The 21,132-nt window shown below is 30.7% G+C and overlaps 1 protein-coding gene across 1 annotated transcript; it reads left to right on the top strand.

Annotated features, from left to right (window-relative positions):
- The first annotated feature begins 14,513 nt into the window (after positions 1-14,513).
- Positions 14,514-17,081, top strand: LOC125844674 (leucine-rich repeat extensin-like protein 6). Its single transcript, XM_049523991.1, has one exon. The coding sequence runs from the start codon at positions 14,698-14,700 to the stop codon at positions 16,777-16,779; it is 2,082 nt and encodes a 693-aa protein (XP_049379948.1). The 5' UTR covers positions 14,514-14,697; the 3' UTR covers positions 16,780-17,081.
- Positions 17,082-21,132: the final 4,051 nt, after the last annotated feature.

Raw genomic sequence — 21,132 nt, forward strand, 5'->3', positions numbered from 1 at the left:
TTTTTTAGATATTCCTAGGCACCAGATCCATGGGCTTCAAGAGAACGAAGCCAAATTATTTCTGTTGTGGTATTGGCAACAGATTGATATTCAACCTCGATTGAGGAGTGAGCGACTATGGGTTGCTTCTTAGCTCACCAAGATATCAAATTGCGTCCCATATACACAACAAAACCTCATGTGAATCGCCTATCATCGGTGGTGCCCGCCCAATCGACATCACAAATGGCCTGAAGTTGGGAGCTGTATGAGTGAGTAATAAACAATCCTTGATGCAAGGTGGATTTGACACATCGAAGAACGCATTTGCAGGCTGCCCAGTGAGTGGTTGTTGGTGCAGATAAAAATTGGCATAATTTGTTCACAGCAAATACCAAATCAGGACGAGTGAGACAAGCGCATATTCTCTTTTTTCCAAGTCGAAATGAACAACTCATATCTCAAAGTTTAAGCTTAATTGTTGTTGTGTTTCTTGTTGGAGGATAAGTGTTCGAGCTTTTTTCTTAATGAGTTAATTGATAATCCATTCATACATTAATAAATTATATTCATATCATTCAATATATAAAGTCTTTGAATTGGGAGTGTAAGTTTATACTTTCAGTTTTAATTATCTCAAGCTCTCGATTGTTCTACAAGATAGCAGTGTTGCTTTAATTTTAAGCAAGATGCAATTTATCAACTCATGTGCATACTTCATTTGGTTTTTCACCTTGTTTTTAAGTGATTTTTAATGAATTTTTTACTTAAAAGTTTAATGTTTAAACCGATAATAATCAGTAATCGATAAATTGACATCTAAATATCTATAATGATTTAGCATGTCAAACATCAAAATAATAATGTCTTGTTCTTCGATCATCTTAATTGAAATATTACATAGGCTCAGTTAGTTCAACTTTCTTATCATTAACCAAGCACAATGTAAAAAAATGGTTGAAATGTGATCTAGGACGGTCCATATTAAAATTTGCTCTATTTTGACATCCTTGCCTCCAAATAAACTAGAAATATCCTCAAAAACATTTAATGAATTTTTTTTGCAAGTCTAGTATCATTTCTTCAAATTCGACATGGTATAGTATGATATGGTATTTGAAATTTTGGTATCGTAATTTCGGTATTCGATTTTTAAAACTATTATATCATTACCATACTAATTTTGGTTCAATATTTTGAAGTTTGATTTTGGTATTTTGCAGTATAGTAAATCGGTAATCATAATTTGTTCAACTTCAGCTAACATATAATCGTATAATAGAGTATTATAACTTCGACAATTCAAAAAATATCTCAATTATATCATACTAATACATTACGTACACATGTAGAAATATATATTTAAAAGAAAGTACAAACAACTTCTTTTGTTACTCAATTACATTTAAAATGCATTTCAATAATAATAAAAAAAGTAGTCAAATTTTTTCAATTTTTAAACATTTAGTTTCTACTAATACTAGGTTGTATATTTGTGAGTAACTATTTACTTCAGTATGATCGGTATTCGGTATATCATTTTTAAATACCAAATACCGTACCGAATACTGAAAAAAATTGAAATGTATATCAAAACCATGATTTCAAGAATTTCGATATAATATGGTAATTCAGTATACATCATACCATGTCCACCTCTATCCTTCACTACTTTAAGAGCAATTAATTCATAATCCTCCATTAATTCTTCAAAATCAATTAGTATCTTCTCTTCAATGGATTAAGAATATTACCATTGACCATTTGTTATTGAACAATGCATGTCTCAATCTTTGCATTCAATTTGGCCTCTCCAAGTTTCGAATATAAATTGGTATATTGAATTCTCTTGTCCAACAATTTCTTGTTGAGGACTAGCCAAATTAATTCCTGACAATTGAAGTATTGATTTCCTCAATGAACTATTTATTCTTTTCAAAGTTTTATTATTATTTTATTATTTATCAAGATGGATTTTTGGCATAGATTTTGCTCCTCCTTCAAAATAGCAAAGAAATTTTATATCCCGTAAATAATGAATTTCTTGATAGGAAATTATACAGATTAACCAAGTCAATCATTCAGGTACATTCCATCAAAAATGATCTTTAGTAACAATTAATTAACGATAATAACTTAATTGTTGCTAAAAATATTTTTTAGCAGTATTTAACACTCCTTGTAAATGTATGTAAAGGTGACACTAGATCTAATAATAATTAATCAATACCGCTAAAAGCTTTATTACTCTTTATTAATGTATATATTTATTACCGCTAAAAAACTGTTTTGATCGAAGAATTCATAAAAAGAAGAAATTAAGGTTTGGGCTAAGCTAGATGTTTGCTTAACTAGTAGGTGTATGACTGTATGGGATAGATTTCAAATACTTTTTTTAATTATATTTCCAATTTATAGAGTTATCATGGAACATACAAGCTTAATGTTGACGGTTGCTCTAAGGGTAATTCCGGAAGTGCCGGTGGTGGAGGTATTCTGAGGAATCATATGGGTCATATGATTATGGCTTTCACAACATATTTTGGTCACACTTTTAATAACTTGGCCGAGGCACTAGCTACCAAGATTAGATTGAGATGGTGTATTGATCAGAGTTTCAATGTTTTTAGAGATAAGTATCAAAAACACATCTAAATTATCTCCCTTTTTTTTAGTTTCGTATCTAAACTATTGAGAGTGTGAGTTTCATACCTAAACTATCATTTGAGAAACACACATCTCTCTTTTATTTCACTCTTTTTATGATGTGTACTACACTCTTTTTTATTTGAAAAAAATTGTCACACCACACTCCACATGAACAAAAAATTCCACCTTGGCAAAAATTAAATAAATTTTTAGCATTAGTTAAAATTAAAGATTAAAGAATTATTTTACCAAAAAAGTATTTTCTAAAAAAGATAAAATGTAAAATATTTGTATTACCCATTTCCTCATTTCCTCTTCACCGTAACACCCTTCCNCCCCCCCCCCCCATTTTCTACTTTTTTTTTAAATTTTTTTTATAAAAGTATTTAATTTTTTTACTTCATCCCCCTCCCTTCAAATAATAATTTATATATTATTTTATTTTCTTAAAGAAAAAAATTCTACCTCACCCCCCCTATTCCTCGGTTTTCAATATTTTTTCTCGTTTTATGTTAGATATATACATATCTTTTTAGGAAAGTATTTATTTTATTTGTCGCAATACTTTTTGGGGATTTTAATACTTTAGTATTTAATTTTTAATTAATACTAATAGTTTATTATTTAATTTTTGTCAAGATGGAATATTTTATCTATGTGGAATGCCATGTGTCAAGGTTTTTGCAAATAATAGAGAGAGTGTATTACACACTCTACTGAGGTGTGTTTCTTAAACTAAAAAATGATAGTTTAGGTGTGTTTTTTATATTTAGCTCATGTTCTTATTATAGAATCTGATTCCTTGACTGCGATTAACATGATCAACAAAGTTGCAACTAGGAAAAATGACTTCTTCACTAAAACTATACACTTACCAAGGAAGAATATAGACACAATGAAGAATGATGTCCAAATTTCAGAATCAGACTAAGGAATTATCTTCGACTCTGATTGAGCTCTTCTTGAATGGTACTAGATATTCTATCCTAGATTTTATTTTTTGGAAGCCTAATTGTACTAGGACCAATCTTCCTCTTTTGTGTTATTTTTGGAAGCTAAAATTATAAGCATGCCTCTTTAAAAATAAAAAAAAATAAAAAGATATGGCTATTTTTTATAATAAAAAGAACACTTTATTTGAAATTATGAAAATGAAGTTAGAAAACAAATTTTGAATACTTTTTTAAAAATTTGAAAATATTTAAAATTTTCATATTCAAGTAGTGACTTTAAAATTAAGTGAAAAAAATATTTATTTAAAAAAAAAAAAAAATTGCCAAACGGCGCCTAAGAGAATGTTTGGATTAATTTTGTTTTTAATTATAAAGAGATAACATTCTTTTTGTAATGAACTAAAAAAATGCAACATAAAATAAAACGAAAAGAATATTTATTTTTTTCAAACACCTAAAAAAATAAAAAATAAAACTTAAAAAATTAATGTTTTCTCTGTCCCAATTTATGTGGCACTTTTCATTTTTCAAGAGTCAAACCCTTAAAGTTTGACCAGAAATTTACGCTTAAAATCTTCAATTTTTTTGAAATGAAATTTATATATTTATAAACTACGTAAAAAATACTATAAATCACAATAATTGGCTATGCAAAATAATTATAAAGATATATGAAAAATTACTGTAAAAAGTAGACTTATTTGAATTTCCAAATTTGAAAAGTGTCACGTAAATTGAAACGGAGGTCCCACGTTAAGTTTGTCGACCAAAGGTCCCACATTACCTCTGTCAACACGATCTTCCATGCTCGAATCTTATTTTACCCTAAACTATAAAAGGGGGGAAATAAAAAATAAAAAACTCAATACGCGTCTAAGACAACTAAAAGTTTTTTCTTTTTATTCTACTTTATTATTATGGGATACTCACATTTTATGGTATAGTTTTTCAGGTATTAAGTTGTTGTGTAGTTAATAAACTACCTAATCTTTTTTTTCTTATTTCAATTTGATTATTTCATTCATCTCATTTTTTAATATTTTTTATGCATCTTAAATTATGTAAATTTATTTGATAATGATTTTAATCATATCAAAATATTTATATGATTATAAAATTTTCTCATTAAATATAAAATGGAAAACTTCTCTTGAATTATTTGTAAATTTAAAAATAAGGACATTTAATTTTTTTTAAAACAGACTAAAAAAAATAGGTTAACTTAAATTAAAGTAGATGGAGTATATGAAAATTATAAATGTTGAGGAAGTTGATTACTATTTTTCCAATTATTTAATTTTATTTTCAAAATATTAGTTTTACTTTCCAAGAAAAAGAAATCTTGCTACGTCTTATTCATAAAGAGATATTTAATCCTAAAGTTTTATCCCAAAGCAAAGTTGTTCATATTCTCATACTTATTATGAGTTGGATCAATTTATATCTTTAAAAAAACATTAGTTTAAATATGCCCTCTTTCGTCTAGAAGATTTGGAATTAGAGTGTATTCGGTCGGTACATTTTTTTCATATTCGATTGATCAAAAACTATTTAAACAATATATTAAGGAAAAAAATTCCTAAAAAATAAACGGAAAAGGGTCAAAATTGCGTCCGAACTATATGAAATAGACCATTTATACCCTTCGTTACATTTTGAGATAAAAAATGCCCCTGTTGTTATCCTAAGAGACCACAAATACCCTCAAGAGTTAACACCCTAAATTTTTGTTGACGTGGCAAGCCACGTGGGACTAATCCATCCACCTAAGCGTTGCCAACTAGGATTCACTACAAAAGAACTAGACCTTTAGCGGCAACAACAGTCGCCACAAAAGCCCAGAAAATCGTCACTAAAAGTTTTTAACATTAAATTCTAATTTTGTGTTTTTTTCTTCATTGTTTTTAAAAAACCAAATATGATATCGATTAAGTAGGAGTTTGAAGACACTATATGTTTTATTTTTATGTCATATGTAAATGTATAAAATGTACAATGATGCATTATATATATATATAGTAGGAGATTTGAATCGAGAAGTAATTTTGATTATTTTTCGTAATAATATTGGATGTTATTAATATGGATATTGCAAGTTATTTATTTTAGAAAATTAGGTCACAATTGAAAATTAATTATCATATTTTTTTGTTGAAAAAATAGGTTTTACTAGTGAATAGTTGTTGGAGCCTTAGTCGCCACTAAAAATCACTCATAACCTTTAGTGGCAATATTTTGGGATTTTGTGGCGACTTTGTCGCCACTAAAAGTCAAGTTCTTTTGTAGTGAATCTTAGTTGGCAATGCTTAGGTGGAGGAATTAGTCCCATGTGGCTTGCCACATCACTAAAAAATTGGGGTGTTAACTCTTGAGGGTATTTGTGGTCTCCTGGGATAACTGCGGGGGTATTTTTGATCCCAAAATGTAATTGAGGGTATAAGTGGTCTATTTCGCATAGTTCAGGGGCAATTTTGACCCTTTTCCGAAAAATAAAAAAAATAATTTCTCTGGTGAAAATAAATTAAAAACAAATATCATAAAGTTTCATATTAATTGCGTCATCCCCCAACCCCTGCCCCGTCCCCCTCCAACACACTAACTCCATTTTCACCCGATCATGTATCACTCATCGCAACCACCTTCACTCTCACCCCTATCCCCATTTTCCATGATATTTATTTAAGTCATGTACAAAAATATTTATATATTTTAATGAAAATATTGTTTACATACTAACGTACCAAAAATAAATAACTCATTCATATTTCTTTATGATAAGTAGATCCATTTTGCAAGTTTGTTATTAAAGGAAGTTTCTATAAAGGATTGGACTAATGACGTATACAATACTTGGATTCTCATGTAGATGTTGCATAGTTGGTTCTTATCCTTCAAAGACTATGAGTGTAATAAAAGCATCTGTCGACAAAAGGATCGATGATCATCTCGTGGCTATTGAGAATGAATGAAATCAGATGGTTCTATTTCTCGATCTTATCAAAAATATTTTTTTTATACCGAACAGACCCTTAATAGGTTGTCATGCCTATCTAGCAACATGCAAGACAACGTCCAGCCAAATACCTAAGGGCCTAGGAGGGGACCTTTTCTCCATTTGCCAATTTTCCCAATCATTTATCTCCTTGACAAATATCTCTTCCCTTTTCCTCCCTTTGAAGAAAGTAATATCATTCTTGTTTGTCCAATATATTATCCTTCATGTCCTTTGATTTAACGTGTTAATTAGCTTTTCTATATATATCTCAAAGGTTATCATGTCTACTTTTTGTGGGTCAATACAATTATTCAAGTTCAAGATCATGTCATATATATATGTTGTATCTTTTCCTTTTCACTTTATTGCTAGTAGGAAATAGACATTTTAGTATATTACCTTCTTATTAGATTGAAATTTGAATATTGTTTGATTTACATAAATCACTTATGGAAAATGAGAACCCCAACAATGAGAACATATATACCACTAAAAAACTAGATTTAGCAACGGACAAATTTTACGGCTAAACAGAAAAATTCATCGCTAATTCTACTTAGTGATGAATTAGTGACAGATATTTGTTAGTTATGAGCAAAATGACAATGGATCAGTGACGAAGTTCGTAGCTAAATGCAGTGTTTTTAGTAGTATATAGTTGATGCAGGGCTCTTCGTTAGGGTTCCAAACCTTCAGGTGAGGCATGCTTTTATAGCAAAATGTACGTAAATGCTCAAGGAAGCAATAAGGGTCGGAAATATGCTCAAGATTGCACATTTATAATATATGTGTGGGGGAATAAAGATTTTTACTAAAGGGGTTTGAATAATGAAAGAAATAAACACACGGAGAAATTAAGGGGGTTCAACATTATTTGTATAATATATACATAAAAAATAGTTTTAATTATATATAAACAATATAATTTTTTGTCAAATAGAATTCAGATGCTCTGAGCTCTTAACCAGTGGCGGAGCCAGAAATTTCACGAAATGTAATGTCAAGAAATTGCACAAGTACAAAAAAATTTATTAAGCAATATTAATTTTGAAGTATACACGCAAGCACTAGTTCATTCAAGGCGTCTAAAACCACTAAGCTATAACAACGTAACTTTGTTGTGTCGTTAAGGGTGTCCAGAATATGTTACTTAATCACTTTATGTATCATTTTACATATATACTATATTTTGTTCGAACGAAGGGTGTTGGATACCTGACAACCACGTAGCGCCGCCCCTGGCTCTTACTACACTTCTACACCCAATGGCCTACCAACACTTGTTGCGTAGCTTAGGTCATTTTAGCTTTTGAACTCAGCAAACGAAATCATTGTTGTTATTTGACTCCTTTTTTTTATGTGGTTAACACAAGGATACGTAGTTTAATAAGAAAACGAATAATATTTGTCTTCCAATAAAAAATGAAAAAAGAAATATATTGTATACTGTCTGACAGGTCAATTACAGAATATGGATATGAAATAGTCAAGTAAAATTGTTTACTTTAAGCCGTACACATATAATGCATCACATATAAGGTATAGTAGCTAAAGTAGGAATCTTTTGACCTAGTCCTTGTGTTGAGAGTTGAAATATCATTTTAATTGGAGTAATATAATTTAAAGATAAATGTTGAGTATATTTAGGTGTGTATGTATTAGCTTCCGTTTGATCATAAATTATGAAGTAAAAATTTAAAAAATTTAGTTTTGAAGTTGTGATTTTTAGAATTTAAATTTGTATTCAGACTTACTTCTTCCGTCCACTTTTAATTGTCATGATTTTCTTTTTTAGTGTCAAACGATAAAAACTTTGACTAACATTTTACGGTGTTTTTTTTCATCATATTGATATACAAAAAATGCAATTTATAGTACTTTTCGTATAGTTTTTGAATATCTAAATTTTTTGTTTAAAATATCGAATTAATGTAATCTAATTTAACTTTGAAAAATAGTCAAATTGACTTTCGAAAAACACAACATGACAAATAAAAATGGACGGATAGAGTACATTTTAGTTGGAAAAAAAAGTTGAAGTTCTGTGAGTGGGATTGAAGAGTCAGGTTTTGGAAAGTTGAAAGTATTTGAAGATTAAAATTTCATAATCGAATCAAAATTTCATGGTCAAGTAAATATATGAAAATAAATTTTTAAATTTACTAAAAAAATCTATGGGCAAAGGCTAGCTAGAGGAAGGATGTTAAGTTCAATCATTTTGTTGAAAATTATATTCACTTGTGTTTAATTTTTTTGTCTTATATTTTTTTAAATTCATTTTAAAAAATGTCTCTTTGTCTTTTTGACAGGGAAAATCTCAAGTTCACTCGAAGTTGGATTCCAAATTTAAAAATGACTTATTCTCCAACTCCATCTTCGAAAAAAAATATTTTCTTCTCTCTTTTATTTTCAACTTTAATTTCAAAATTTTCAAATAAAATGAAAAATATTTCATTTCTATGGCCAAATGCCTACCCAAAAAATGTGTGCAAATGCCACATGCACTTTTTAGAGGACATTTCAATTGAGATGTACTAGCCTTTGAACTTATGGACAGGGGAGGAGCCACCTGGGGTTCATCTGAATCCCCTTCAATGAAAAATTATATTATTTATATATAGTTAAAATAATTTTTTTTTATATATAATAGATGTTGAACCTCCTTTGGCTACTAATTCATGTGGTCTATTTCTATTTGATTTTGAATCCCCTTAGTGAAAATTCTGATTCCACCACTACTTATGAATCTTCTTACTATAACAAAAGGAAGGTTAGAAAAGATCTCTTTTTTTTTAATCTAACTTTCTAATCACAAACACTATGTAAATTAAAGTTTCACGTTTCATGTTGAGAGTATCAAAACTTTAGATTTAATGATGAAAGTTACGAAGCAATTCTCAAAAGAATACGTTATACTTAAGGTTTCTCAAATACTTAACAAAGGAAAAAAGGAAAGGACATTTGTCCTTCAATTTGACTTTGCTTGTTTTGATCACATATGAATAAGGTAAATTTTGGTCACGTAACTAGGATACATATGTCAATTTGTTTAATTTTATATAGGCTTAAATATTTATTTGTGTGTGTCAAAAATTAAAGAGCATAAATATCAGTTGAGACCAAATTAAAGAATACATTTATGTATTATGTGTTAAAATAATCTATAATCACACAAATAGTCTAAATATCTTTCTTTCGTTCTATCACATTAAATTAAATTATATCACATAAATTAAAACGAAGAAATAACGAGTCAGAAGTGAAAGTTAATGGAGCTGGCACGGCAAGGCATGTGCAAGATTGAAAATATAGGGCCAACCCACAGCGTACGACGTGGCTGTCTTGTTTAATTATATATAGCTGTTTTAAATTTACCCAAGTGTTTCTATTTTATATTACTTTTAAATTTTGTTCTTATTTTTAAAAAGTTTATGCAAATATAATTCTTTTGAAATGATTACCCTTCCATCCAATAGTAGATTTTGGTGTAATATTTGTTTATTTATTGTTCAAATTTACAAACAAATAAAATTATCAGCTAAATTACTTACATAGTTTTAAAGTGTGATTCAATAATTTTCTTAAGATTTCAATTAGCTCAAGAAAAAATATCATTTGAACGATGACTTAGAAGGTTTATAAGTAAGGAGAGAAATAAAAAAGTTCATTTTCAAAACAGTTATTTTAAACAGTAAAAATTTAAAAAAAAACATTTTTTTTAATTTTGAGAGTACGTTCATAAACATTTTCAGACGAGGAGGGAGCAAAATGCAATGCTTTTGGAGCTCCTACAATTTTGATAGTTTGGTCAATGTTTGCTTCGAAATATGTTTGGCTAGACATCGGTTGAAACTATGTTTTTCGAAAAAATTACTATTTGTAATAGCTACTTAAGTGATCATACGGTGATTCATACTGTGAACTCAATTATTATTTGTAACAAATCCTCTTTGATTTAACTATACATATATGATCTATTGTTTTTACAAAAAAAAAAGTATTTTCAGACTAAAATATGTTACAAATTTCACGGACAAACAATTATGATTTATGGAACTAAGCTTTTGTTGCACAAAAGTCATAAGAATAACTTTTCTTTAAGGAAAAAGTATCTAAAAAACAAAACGTAAATAACAATAATTAGTGGCATATGTAACAGCTCAGCTGCCACGTAAGCAAAAAATGCCACATCATATTTGCCAAAAAGAAGTTCAATCCAAATAGTCTCACATTTTAAATCTAATAAAATAAGTTTATTTTTCCATCAAGCTACCTACCGGCGGAGTTAGTAATTCGTATATAGGTTCAGTTGAATTTAGTAAATTTTGTTTAAATAAAGTTCGTATATATGTTCAGTCGAATTTAGTAGATTTTGTTTAAATAATTTTATTTGTGTTAATAAATTTATTAAATTTGAAATTCAGTTATTATCACTTGTAATCGTCACAATAAGATTCAAAATCTATAAAATAGAAACTCTAGATTCGCCTTAGCAACCCTACCACACAACATGGTAACCAACCCAAACCCCGAACCGCTCTGGTTTAATATTTCCTCAATCGGAACGGTCCAACCCAACCCCTTGACACTCTTACCTAGATTATTTTACTTGGTTTATATTTTGTATCACAATATTTTACATGATATATATGTCTGAATATAACTTTAATTTCAAAAGAACTTGTGCTCGATTAGACATAAATTCAATTACTAAAGGGTTAAAAATTAAAACTAATCCATTTAAAAGACAAAACATGTACGAAGGCATTTGACCATGAAAGTTTTTTACTTTTTACAGAGTTGTACTTGGAAAAACATATTCGGCCATTAAATTTTTGAATATAACTTGAAGTTGAATTTCATAATGTTCAAGAACTTAAAGAAATGTGTTTTCACCTTTTTAGCTCCAATAAACATCAAGAGCATCTCTAATGTATATTCATGATCAAACACAATTCTAAAAATAAGCAATTTTTTACTTTAAAAACAATTTTTTTTCTATTTAAATTTCATAATAAAACATTATCCAATGCTCACATAATTATATAACTTTATTTCGTCTTCGGTTGGCCTACGATGCCGCAAAAAGAGAAGAAAAATCTCATTCAAAAAAACAAAACAAAAAAAAGTGTATAAAAGAGGTAATGCTACCAATAATGATTTATTTATTTTTTGAGTAAAAAAAAAATGCTACCAATAATTGCTAGAAAGAAGACACACAAACGCGTAATTCATAAAATAAAAACTTTATGTGAACTTGTCTATAATAATTGTTTATCATCTATTTATTACTCCCTTTAATTTCACTTTATGTGACCTTGTCTAATTGAATATATCCAAATTCAGAAGAAGAAAATTTAACCTTTTGAATGCATAATAATCTTAAATCTAAATCAAATCATGTCATTTGTGTAGTTATAACAATTTCGATATTTGAAGATGAGAGTAGAATAAAAAATTTTAAATTAGATTATTTTCAAATATAAAATAAGATCATTCTTTTTTAAATAAATTAAAATGATATAGTATTATATGAAATGAAATATTGGAAGTATAGTTACACTTCTCTATAACATAACAACATTTTACTCTAGCATAACAACATTTTACTCTAGCATCCAAGTTTTCTTTGGAGTTAGTTACACATATTTTTAAGGAAAAATGATGTAGAATAGCAAACCTTTGGCCTATATTATGTACCATAACTATATAGTTTAAGAAAAATGTTATTTGAGACTATAATTTCCCCAATTTTTGCCATTCGATTTCCTAAAATATAAATTTAGAATTTGTGTAATTCGGTCCTTGATTGTATAAATTTAGAATTTGTATAATTCAGTTTCTGACTATACAAATTGAGAATTTATATATGCTTACCCTAGCTATTTGTATACAATTTCTGAAAAAATCATAATAAATTATCCTATTTGTATATTGGTAAGCGAAATATACAAGTGGAGTTCTAAAAAAAAATTAAATGTATAAATACAAAATTTATATATACTGGGCCTGTTTGTTTATTCGCAAGCAAAATATACAAACGAGCAAATGAAATATACAAACCGCATCCTCCATTTATATATACTTACCTTTTTGTATATTTGCATATACAAACGGGCAAACGAAATATACAAACTCCAGCCTCCATAGCAAATGAAACTATAACTACGAAACACAATAATCAAAACTATAGTCATGGAGTCTTATTATGCCTATTATCTTTGCTATTTCTAAAATTTTCTAAATTTTTAATGAATTTGTAATTTTAAACTTATATCTATTTTTTTCTAGAAAGATTTTTTTTTTTTTTTGTGAGAATTGCTAATTTGCAATGCAAGCTTGAAGCTTTATTTGTCGCCTGATCAAGTGGAGAAATATATATATATATATATATATTTTTTTTTATTTTTTTTTTTAACGCAGCCAAAATTTGGGTTCAAAGTCCTTTTTTTCACACGTGGTTTGAAGTCTAACAAAGCAAAATTTTGGGTGCTTATTTGAAGAACTTTCTACTTCTTCACTAGATTTGTATTTTGTGTTCGTACGTATCGTAATATTTATTTTGATTGATACTGAAATTTTATTAGGATTATTATCTTCATTATGACTAGTTTGATTTGATTATGTTATTACTTTTCTTGTACTATTTTACTTTTGTTTATTTACTAATTCTATTTATCGTTTGCATTATATTTTTTTTTTATAATAACGCAATGTTGTGTTTATTTTATTTTGTAATATTATTATAAATTTATTGTTTAGATTACTACTATGTTATTATAAAACTACGTTAAATGATACAATCTATCTCAACCTAAGTAAATATCTTATTTGTATTTACCGCAGTCATAATTTTGATGTGGCCATTTAGTTCACCTAGTAAAAATCGGGTTAATATTTGAAGAACTTTCTATTTCGCAAAATAACACCAAAGAAATAGTATCAATCATCAAATGATGTGGTGTAGTTAATAGAGATTGTTCCTTTTTTAATCAGACATTTTGAACTTGAGTTCTGAGAAATTTTTTTGATAGAGAGTGGCGAGCGCTTTCTTCGAATAAGGTCTTATAAGATACGAATTCAAATATCAAACAACAACAATAACATACCCACTCAGTGAAATTCCACAAGTGAAGTTTGGGAAAGGTAGAATGTACGCGAACTTTACTATTATCTCGTGGAGATAAAGAGTCTTTTTCCGAATAACCCTCAGCTCAATTACATCTATTTTAATATATATAAAAAAAAATATAGCACATCACAAAAAAATAGTGTAAAACTATCAGAAGGGAGCAACACAAGAATACTGCACTAATCAAAATATAATAATTAATAAGCTATCGGGATAGATTATTGAAAATAATATTTCACTACCTACTAACTTTCTGTCCTAATATGTGTCTTTTGTAATTCCGAAAAATAAAATAGTGGTAGTCTCTTACTTTTGTCTTAACGTGCTGGCATGTCATTTACTCGTAGCCGATAGACGTGGGGGCCTGAAAAATCTAACCCACTAGACACTTTTATTTTATTTATTTATATTTATTTCGTTTGCTTATTTTAGTCTGTTTCTTAAATTATTGTATAATTCAAAGTAGTACTAAACTGCCGTTATCATTGAAAACGGTGCCCTTGTTAAGAAATTATAATTAAAATACTTACTAAAAGACAATAAATTATAAATTTAAATTAAATACTACTAAAATCCTTGTGAGTACTTCCACACCAATCTGGCACCGTCAATGTTCCTTTTTTTTTTCTTTCAAAAACGAGTAATATAGTTGGCAAATTGATTGTCATTATTTACTTTTTTTTTTTGTATAATTTAAAAATAAAAATTGAAAACAGAGAATCTTAATACTATGTCAATTATTCAAATATAAACCAAGATTTTATTAAAGACGTGCTGGCATGTCATTATAATGTGTCTCCAAGTAAGAAAAAAATGAAAAAATATACAAACACAAATAGGCAAAGAGCTGTGAAGGAATAAATAGAGGTATCTACTTGCTATTTAATTCAAATCAATTCATTCATTCATTCAACAACACATTTTTACATTGTGTGAAAAAAAACTTCATTTTCTTCTTCTTAGCTTGAAAATCTCTATCAAATTCAGCAATGCGGCCTCCTAGCCGCGGCGTATTTATCTCTTTTCTTGTTATCTCCCTCTTGTCGTACCAGATCTCGAATGTGGTAGGACAAGAAGGTGATAACGATATCGATTTAGATGATATTAAGGCTAATGCTAGTAAGTTGAGTTTCGAAAACCCAAAGATTCGCGATGCTTATATCGCGTTGCAATATTGGAAAACAGCAATGTTTTCTGATCCTTTTAACTTTACAGCTAATTGGACAGGACCTGATGTTTGTTCGTATGGTGGAGTGTTTTGTGCTCCTTCGTTAACGGATGATTCGATTAGAGTTGTAGCTGGCATTGATCTTAATCATGCTGACATTGCTGGTTCATTAGTTGCAGAACTTGGTCTTCTTACAGATCTGGTTCTTTTCCATCTCAACTCGAATCGTTTTTGTGGAGTTGTACCGAAAACTTTTAGCCATTTGAAGCTTCTTAGGGAGCTTGATTTGAGTAACAATAGGTTTGTTGGTGGGTTCCCTAAGGTAGTTCTTTCACTACCTTCTTTGAAGTTTCTGGATCTAAGGTTTAATGATTTTGAAGGACCAGTTCCTTCCGAATTGTTCGATAAAGATTTGGATGCGTTGTTTCTGAATGACAATAGATTCCGTTTTGGCATCCCGGAGAACTTGGGTAACTCCCCTGTTTCTGTTCTTGTGTTTGCTAATAACGATCTTGGAGGGTGTATTCCCGCGAGTATTGGGAAAATGGGGAAAACGTTGAATGAGTTGATATTGATGAATGATAACCTCACTGGGTGTTTGCCCATGGAGATTGGATTGTTGAAGAAGTTGACAGTGTTTGATGTTAGCTTCAACAAGATTCAAGGCTCATTGCCATTAACTGTGAGCAAAATGAGGAGTGTGGAGGAACTCAATGTGGCTCACAACAAGCTTACTGGGGTTATACCAGCTAGCATTTGCCAACTTCCTAGGTTGCAGAACTTTACGTATTCGTTCAATTACTTCACTGGGGAGGCACCGGTTTGTGCTGCGACTAGATCTGGTGATGGTCAGGAGAACTGTATCGTTGGAAAGAAGAATCAAAGATCTGCTAAAGAATGCTCTTTGGATGATGCAAAACCATATGATTGTAAGAAATCGAAGTGTTATAGCCCATATGCTACGACTCCTTCGACGAAACCAAAGCCAACACCAGCACCAAAACCAAGAGGACCACCACCACCTACTTGGAAGTCTTCGGGTTCGCATAACAAGCGATCTCCCCCACCACCTAAATCAACTCCTCTTCCTCCACCAGCACCTTACAAAAAGTCCCCAGCGTATCGACATAGAAGTCCACCACCACCTACTCACAAAATTTCACCTGTAACTCATCATTCGCCTCCTCCACCCTCACCCGTATATTACCACCCATCTCCGTCGTCCCCACCACCACCAGTTTATTATTCTCCACCACCCCCGGTGTATCACGAACCACCTACTTACAAGCCTAAATCACCACCACCACCAACCCCGTCATATGAACACCCAAAAACCCCATCACCACCACCACCAACACCATCATACGAACATCCAAAAACCCCATCACCACCACCACCAACACCATCATACGAGCATCCTAAAACACCACCACCAACACCATCATACGAACATCCAAAAACACCATCACCACCACCACCAACACCATCATACGAACATCCAAAAACACCATCACCACCACCACCAACACCATCATACGAGCATCCAAAACCCCAATCACCACCACCACCAACACCGTCATACGAACACCCAAAAACCCCATCACACCCAACTCCACCTACCCCACCTTGTAACGAACCACCACCTCCACCACCTAATTCACATTGGGAACCAAAACCATCCCCACCATACACCTACTCATCACCACCGCCTCCATCACCATCTCCTCCTCCTCCCACTTACTACTACTCATCACCACCGCCACCATCACCATCACCTCCCCCACCCACTTACTACTACTCATCACCGCCGCCACCACCACCATTTTACGAAAATATCCCTCTCCCACCAGTAATCGGAGTCTCCTACGCATCTCCACCACCACCAGTCATTCCATATTACTGAACAAGGGTTATCAATTAGCCTTTGATTTTCCATTATCAAAAAAAAAAAAGAATTCATTTTTTTTTTTATGAATTATGTATACTTTGTTATTTATTTTTTGTAATATTTTTATTTGAGTTTGATTATATTTATGAAAATTGGGATTATGGGCGGGAGTTAGTGAGGGGTTTAACTATCAATATTTTAATATTGTTATATTATTCAGTAAGGGTGGCTGTGTATAACTATAATTTTACTGTTTCTTTTAGTAAAACTCATTTATTTAATTATTAATAAACATCTTTGTAAATCAAGCTGTGAATTAACATATTATAAATGAGTTATTTCATTTTTTCTATAGCATCCATAATTCTTTTTACAAATTAAATGTGTTGTGCTTATGTACATTTTCTTATTTATTTTTACAATTTCCTTTTGAAATGTTTTACTTCAAATCAATGACATATCGAAATTAACTTCTCTATCTCCAAATTTTACGTATATCATAAATAAAGTGTATCTTATATTTGGATGAACTTCTTATGGCACCCTAGCTTTTCCCGCATGTAAAGGTTAATCAATCGGTGTTTAAAATTCATTGACTCAATTGATTTTATTTTGTGTCAATTAAGCTCAATAATGGAGGCAAAATGTTCTGGGTTATTCTCACGAATGCTCCTATTTTATGGTGATTTTTAATTTTTATCTTTCAATACTTAACACAAAGTTATGCCGCTTAATTCCTATAAAAATTGTGTTATTAGAGACATAAGTTAAGTTTATTACCTATAAGATATGTCTTACAAGACATAATTTAGTTCCTACAAAATTTAGGCCGAATAGAAACATAAGTTTACTTTTAAAATAGTATTCACAATCCACAAATTATATCTTACAACTTACAAGACATAACATAATATCTACACAATATACGTCGACAAAGTCACAAGTTCAGTTTCAAAATTCACAAGCACTCTAATATTAGAAAAATATAGAGATTCAGAGTATTGTACTGACTCTTTCAATCTTGAGTGGTCCACTACAAAATTAATTACTATGAAGTGTGAATTAGGTCAATATGCTAAAAAAATTGAGTTTTCACAACTACTGTACATTGGCAAGACATTATTGCATTGCCAATATCTTTAAGAAATGGCAGTAATCAATCAAATAGCAATAATTCACTACAAAATAATTTCAAATTATTTTACAATTCCAATTATTGAAGCCAGCTGTTCAGTGGCAGAAAGCTGTCTCCTCATCAACAAATCTACACCACACCACCCCCACAAACCACCTGGTCATTTTCTACGGTCTACAGAAGGAAAATAAATGAGCACAAAATATAATTTTTGAAAAATCCAATAAAATAAGGACTTATTGGTGGAGTTATTTCATGAAAAATGGAGAGAGAAAGTGACTTTCAGGTGAGACTGAGATGATTTGGATATGTCAAGAGGAGATGTATAGACGTTGTATGGACAATTGGCACTTGCTAGAGGGCCTAAGGAAGTGCGAGAGATGAAACTGAGTTGATTTGGACATGTCAAGAAAATATGTATAGACGCTCCAATGAGGAGATACAGATAGTTGACACTACGAGCCTAAGGAAAACCAGAGGTAGATAGGTAGTAGGCCGAAAAAGTATGAAGAAGATGTGATACATGCAGGAAATGACAAGTTTGCACCTTACATAAAACATGACCCTAAGAGGGTGCGAAGGTCGAAGATTTGGATAGAAGACTAGTAGTATGAAGGGATACTCTCTCCGATGTATATTATAGGGTGTTTTTAGTTTTAAGTTAATTAATCTTCTTCAAATTTATTCTTATTCAAATAAGTTGATTTTCACATAATCAAGATATTATTAATAGATACTATCTAATTAAGAGTATTTTAAGACCATTTAGCTACAAAAAATATTCACTTTTGCCCAAAATATTTTTTTGCTTTATTTAAAAATTATTGGTTAGGTATGAAGATTTCAAATTCAATTTAAAATTATATTTCAAATATGAAAAACATGATATAACACGTGTTCTCCCTACTCTTTAACACAGCTTATCCTAACTTCACAACCCCCCACCCCACCAATCCCACGCTCTTACTATGTACACTCACCTCCTATAATATTTGTCTAGATTATATACTTTGAAATAATTTTCTTGCTTATACATCAAACACGGAAAAATAAATTAAAAATTCACCTTTCTTGAAATTCATTTTTCATGAAAAATATCTCCCTTCATACCGAACACACTAAGTTCTTGCTACTCAGTACTCTCTCTCTCGTGTGTGAGATTTTTAATCTTCATTTGGCCTATGAAGGATCCATATTTATAGTTGAAGTGAGAAGTTGGGATGAGAACAATATTCTTTTTATTTAATTTGAATGGTTCATGACTTGAATTATTGTTCAATCAAATTCAAAAAGGAATAAAACTACCCTTAATTAGTTAAAACATATCACATCCGTACTTGATAAATCTTATTAGTTTTTCGATTTAATTTGTCATGTTGCATTATTAGCATGTGACATAATTGTATTACTAGCTCTTTTTATTTGACTTGAGGTGCTTATCACAAATTTGGATCTCTTGAATAAGAGCCCTTCCCAATCCTAGGTATAGCAAAAACTTTAGTGCACCAGACTACCTTTTTCTACTCTTGAACTAATTAAGTAAAAAGTTCTTATGTTGATAGACTAGCCGAATGGAATTGGTATGTTAATTAAATCATATATATTGAATTTAAGTAATTATCCTAACTATCATAATATATATTTGAACTAAATGGCTTAAAAACTTAAGGGTGGTGTAATAGTAAGTTTGAAGATGAGTTATGCAGATACTAAACCTTTTATAAATAATGTTTGGTAGCTAGCTTAGAGATGAATATGTGGCTATTAATTCCTCCATAAATAAAACCACATTCGTAGCCGGTTAGGAGGTAAATTTTTCATGTATAAAATTAATACGGTGTTTAGTTTGCAATTTTAAAATCTACATAACTAATACATGTGAGAGAATCTATGTACGGAATAAGTAATACATGAATACTCTTCTTGATTTTTCTGGAAATAGATTCACTAGAACTATTCCAACAGGTCTAGGAAATTTGCAACATTGTATAGGCTCAACTTCGAGTTCAATACACTTGGAGATAATGATTCTTGATTTCCTAACTGAATTTTTGAGTTTGCTAGACAATTCCTTTGGAGTAGAACTTCCGATTTCAACTGCAAACTTTTTTCATTTTTGATAACCATGGTGTTCGGGCCAACTTTGGCGCTAATAATTCCACAAGATACCCGTCACCTCCCACCAGCAGCAGGTGTCAGATAACTCTGTCCACCAAGGCTTTGATAGATGGGAAGAATGACCTAGTGTTTTTTTGTCTCCGTTGAGCAACTACAAACTTTTCAGAGGAACTTAATGTACTTGAACTAGGTTTTAATATGATACATGGCACTGTTCTTGCTGGACTGGGGAACCTTGAAAATTTTACAAGATTATCACTCGATAATAACAACTTCAGGGGTAACGTTAACGAGTCTATAAGCAAGCTACAACGCCTACAAGGACTGCAGTTAGATGGAAATAAGTTTTCAGGGAAGATCACGTACGTCCTGTTTTAGTAACTTGACAATGCTGACAACTTTATACATGCAGAACACTAGACTAGAAGGAAACATACCTGCAGATCTTGAATGTGTACCGGTCTAGTAGTTGTGCTAAACCTTACTGGAAACAATCTTGTTGGCAACATACCAAAAGTAGTTGCAGGTATGTCTTCTCTTTCAATTTCTTTACAATTGACGCGTAACTTGTTGAGTGGTTCTTTCCCATTAGAAGTTGGAAGGTTGACAAACCTCACATAACAAATTATCAGATTAGAGCACTTGGGTATCAGCAATAACTAGTTTGGGGGAAGAATTCCACAATTCTTTTCAAATGCAAGTGCAGTTTCAGTGTAGAGGTCAGTCCATCTTTGATTTACCTGCATGCAGTAAACATAGAAATCCCTCACCAAACGAAAAGATCGATTCAGGAGCAATAGTAGCAATAACAGTTCCCCTTCTAGTTTTGCTATTATGTTAATTTGCTGAGGATAACCTGGTTGGTAGAGGAACTTTGGTTCGGTATACTAAGGGGAATATCTCTATAGCAGTCAAAGTACTAAGCCTACAACAGAGAGGTTATTCACGGAGATTTTAAAACCAAGCAACATTCTCCTTGATGAAGATATGACGGTCCATCTTGGTGACTTTGGATTGGCAAAGACTCTCACTAAATCAACAAATACTACCTGGAGTAATCAAAGTTTTGACGCGCTAAAAGGTTCCATAGGATATATCCCAGTATTCCACCAGGT

This window comes from Solanum stenotomum, chromosome 11, assembly GCF_019186545.1.
Source record: "Solanum stenotomum isolate F172 chromosome 11, ASM1918654v1, whole genome shotgun sequence".
NCBI classification, from domain to species: Eukaryota; Viridiplantae; Streptophyta; class Magnoliopsida; order Solanales; family Solanaceae; genus Solanum; species Solanum stenotomum.

What these genes read in the sequence shown, in the direction of transcription:
- LOC125844674 (XM_049523991.1), top strand. Translation starts at nt 14,698, where the DNA reads ATGCGGCCTCCTAGCCGCGGCGTATTTATCTCTTTTCTTGTTATCTCC.